The following is a 4,399-nucleotide window of genomic DNA, read 5'->3' on the forward strand; positions in this document are numbered from 1 at the left end:
AGTACATGAAAAAAATTAATAAGATACCAAAGAAAATTCACAATTAGATTATGAGTTATTTCTAAACTTTAATTAATTTAATTTATAAAATGAAAAGATAAATAAAAAATATAAATAATTGGATTAAAAATAATATATTATAATGTGGGTATGCATAAAAAACCAAATACTAATTTACATAATGAAAAGATATCATTAGATAAAAATTACATATTATAATGTGAGTAGACATAAAAAATTAAATATTAATAATCACATATATTTAAAATATGAATAAGAAAAATGAAAAGACGCACTTAAAATAAGCAATTAATGTAAAATAAACAATTAATAAGGAGACAAATGGAAATTCACATATAAAGTCACATTTATATATATAATAGATAATAGATATACACACGCATACACATTGATTGGATATTGGATGAAAAAAGTCACTCAAGGTCATGATTTGTTTATGATCTATGGTTCTGATTATATCAGAAATCACTTCATGGAAAAGTAAGAATACATGGGAAGTGGTCCAACAATCGTATTTGTGCTCGAACAATAATCAGAAAATGCATGGCAATGAGAGTGAATGAAAATAGTTCCAGAGTCCATATTAAAACATGGATGTGGCATTAGTTACAAGAAACATAAAGTACAACGTCTTACAACGCAAACAGAGACCTGTAACTATTACATTCCTACCAAAAACCTTGTAGGCAGAAACAATGAGATACATCTCTTCTTCAAATCAAACACAATATAATACAATACCAAGCCAATGTTTTTAGTTCCTTGATTATAGATTCCAACACCCCAAACTCGCGTGAGTATTGTGTTCCCTTCGTACCAAATGAGCTAGCAAAAACATGAATAGGCAAAGTGGTTCTTCTTCGAAACATAATGTGATATGAAGTCTTCAGAAGAAGCTGAAGAATCAGGAATATCTGTGGGTACAAGTATCTGATTTCTGCCAAAAGCGATTCTCCTTCCAGCAACATTGGCGTAAAATAGGCCTGAGATGGCCGGAACAAAGACATCACTCTCGGAAGAAATATAGAAGTCAATAACCTTCTCAAATTCAGAAGTTTCAGAGTCTAGAAATTCGTCCTTTTTATCCATAGGCATTATTGCCTCCTGGAACAGTTATGAAGCAGCGAAAAATGTTAGTGAGGTTAGACTTTTATCATCTACAAAGGGTATAAGATAAGTCGAACTGACTCGTGATCTATTCTACTCGAGCTCAATTATTTCCAAATTTGAGCTTTTACATTGTTATCAAGAAGTCATAAACCGACAAGAAAGCATTTATTATAATTATTATTTATTTATATATCCATATGTATATATATTATATAAATATGTATTGTAAAATATTATACAAACCAAAGATATATGACAATCATTTAATATATAAAAAGACTTATCTTTATTATTGAAAAATTGGTCCAAATTTTTTCTTCATAACATAAGGCGTGATATCCTAAATGGAACTCCATTTTCATCAGATCAACAAATTTGGGTAAATGAGGTAGCTCTCGAGCTCAAATTCATAATGAATGAGCCAAAAAAATTCAAAAACTCAGCTGAACCTAACTCATTTATACCCCTAGTATCAGCCTCTGATGGAAAAAAAAGTGACGTAAGAGATAAGAAACATTCAATGAGATTATCAAGCAAGAAAAAAGCTAAAATTATTCTCAGAAAAGATGAACAGCGTGAGAGGTTTCGAACATCATTATTTCAAGGAAAACATAGGACAATGAAAATTCTACCTTCGTATAAGTTTTTGGGAAGAAGTCCTTCAGAGCATCAAGCCTGCTGTCCCATCTTGTTTGAGTCACATACACTGTGGTATCCTTGTTGAAGCCAATCTTTCTCAAAAAGAGAGCTATCTCTTGTGGACCATAACAGCTTTTGGACCCTGGAGAACCATTGTCTTTGTGACAGCCCTTCTTCTCCAATATATCAACTCTTAAGTCAACTGCCACAAACTGACCATTTGACTTCCGACTTGCGGATTTTAGGCGGTCAATCATTGAGTCAACCACTTCGCGAATCCCGGATTGTGGCTCCAGGGTTCCAAACATTGCCAGACATGCAATAGAGTCTGTACTGGTCTTTTCCTTTGTCTTTTTCATGTTTACTGATGGGAAGTAAGTGGATATCCTTACGTTTCCCTTTGTTCTGAAAACTGGTTCTACATTTTCTGCAATGTGCTCTTCAGTAACCCGATTAGGAACCTTCACTACTGCTAGATTACGAGCTGATACATCAGAAGGCTGAGATTTAACAACTTTGACCACGCCCTCGAGGCTTGCTATGAACTTTTCAACATCATAGACATCCTCAAAGCTCCTGAAAGTCACGAAAAATTAATTTGTCTAGATGGGCACCAAAGAAGCTGAACAATGTCATTCATTTAAGCTAATATTTACAAAGAAATAACCATGCTGATGAGAATTAAAAGACTATTTCACATAGGTTTACTCAATAAAGAAGATTCTCTATACAGCGGTGATAATTATACACATTTCTAGCAAAATGGGACAAAATAGCGGTCATCCATAATTTTTGCATGATTATATCACAAACTGCTGATGGCTGAAAGGCGTCAAATACACACCAAGTGAAGCAAAAAGTGGGAGAGAGATAACCACTGGTACATGATGAAACCCAAATGCACATATTGCATCTTTCTTTTTCCTGCTCTGAGATAAATATGCAGCGGTTTATTTTAGCAGTTAACTTTACTCATGCGAAATCCATAAATTAGAGCGAGAAGCCAATCTCAGATAACACCAAAAGAAAGTACACATGCAAACAAACATACAAGCAGACAAAAGTTCTAATTAAAGAAATTGGCTTTAACCTCTTATCACCAGGTTTGCTGCCTCTAATATCTGGGATTACAAGGGTAGCCCCTAGATACCTGGCCACAACCACCGCATCAGCAATCTAATGAATTACAATGAAATGACAGATGTCAGATTAAAAATAATGAAGCAACTAATCAGAAAATTAACAAGACAATTATTCAGAAAATTAATAAGACGACTCATGAAGCAACTAATCAGAAAATTAACAAGACAATTATTCAGAAAATTAATAAGAACGACTCACACTGAAGTCAACTTCTGGTTTATCAGAAGCACAAGTAACAAATTTAGCAATTCATGTAAGTTTTGGCTAGGGAAATGCACAGATAAACTTTTCTGAAGTAGCCTGAGAAGGTTCACACCATCATTGCCACGAACACTGCGGGGACTGTTGCTTCTAGGGAATTCTGAAGGTAAGGGACTAGAAAATATATCTTGACATCATCATAGTCGGCTTTTGAAAGAAATGGACCAGAAGAAACAAGTACAATGCGAAAACTCTTCAAACTTTGATAAATGAAATTAATCAAGACAACCAATTACTCATGCATGCATCTTATTTGACTTCTTTCACCAAATTGAAGTCTAGGTGATAATTCATTATACCTGAGAGACATGGTATTCAGGGCCATTAGTCAATGAGAAGGTGGCATATCCATGCATCTCATCTGTCTCCTCTGCGACCAATACATCACATAACACAAACACATTATCTGATAATCCAAAATTAAGACATACAAAAACAGAGCTTAAATTATCTTCTACTAACGCAAAACTGGCTTCTCCCAACAAGGCTTCAAGGTGACCCCGTCCTCCTTCCAAGGTCCATCATCCCCTTTTGTGACACTAGCAAGGCTGTTATCAGAAGCCTTGTTTGTCTCATGAACGGTTGGCTTCATAAACAGAAACAAGAAAAAAAGTGTTTGAGCCGACAACAAAACCCAATTTCCCAATTCATTAACTTTTAATAAGATCCAGAACAAGAACGGCTGAAGCAGATTGGTAAAAAGATAAAGCAGTGTAAAACTGTAGTTGGATAAGATGTTACAGATCCCAAAACCCCAGCCATTCACATTTGGCATATTCAGACAGGAGGGACCGATGACCAGCTTGTGTGAGCGTCAAATGTCAGTTCAACCACAAGGCAGAAGCACAGCTTCGACGAAATCAAAATGAGAAAAAAAAAATCGAGAATTTAATGCGGCTGCAAGCTTCCAATATTAGATCTTACAGTACCATAACAAAAAGCACATAAGGACAATCAATTTGGATCCAAGTAGGCATCAGATTGATAAACTAAAAGACACAAAATCCAGCGTAAAGGCCGAAGCTTGCGCGCAAGGGAAGACAGCCAATGCAAAATCTCCCATTCCTACACTCTAAGCATCAAAAATTAGATGAAAGAAAGAAGAACTCTACCAATTTACTTAGGAAGAACATAAGAAGACGTATATTGAACAAAAAAGAAGGTTTGGATATGAAGAACTTACATGAACAGAATCGAAATGATCGCGCTTAATCATGTTGGCAAG

At 34.9% G+C, this 4,399-nt stretch overlaps 1 protein-coding gene across 2 annotated transcripts; it reads right to left on the bottom strand.

The window, feature by feature from the left end:
- Nucleotides 1-602: 602 nt before the first annotated feature.
- LOC140968223 (protein MANNAN SYNTHESIS-RELATED 1-like) lies at nucleotides 603-4,393 on the bottom strand. Of its 2 annotated transcripts, none has more exons than XM_073429121.1 (6): nucleotides 4,358-4,393; nucleotides 3,637-3,760; nucleotides 3,474-3,544; nucleotides 2,861-2,946; nucleotides 1,764-2,346; nucleotides 603-1,125 (listed from the first exon to the last, which is right to left on the bottom strand). In XM_073429121.1, exons 1-6 carry the CDS (start codon nucleotides 4,388-4,390, stop codon nucleotides 847-849), a joined length of 1,176 nt encoding a protein of 391 aa, XP_073285222.1. In that variant the 5' UTR covers nucleotides 4,391-4,393; the 3' UTR covers nucleotides 603-846. The 2 variants fall into 2 exon arrangements, with proteins under 2 accessions (XP_073285222.1, XP_073285221.1); XM_073429120.1 differs by having other exon boundaries at nucleotides 3,474-3,547.
- Nucleotides 4,394-4,399: the final 6 nt, after the last annotated feature.

This window comes from Primulina huaijiensis, unplaced genomic scaffold (assembly GCF_012295235.1).
Source record: "Primulina huaijiensis isolate GDHJ02 unplaced genomic scaffold, ASM1229523v2 scaffold33537, whole genome shotgun sequence".
Taxonomy (NCBI): Eukaryota; Viridiplantae; Streptophyta; class Magnoliopsida; order Lamiales; family Gesneriaceae; genus Primulina; species Primulina huaijiensis.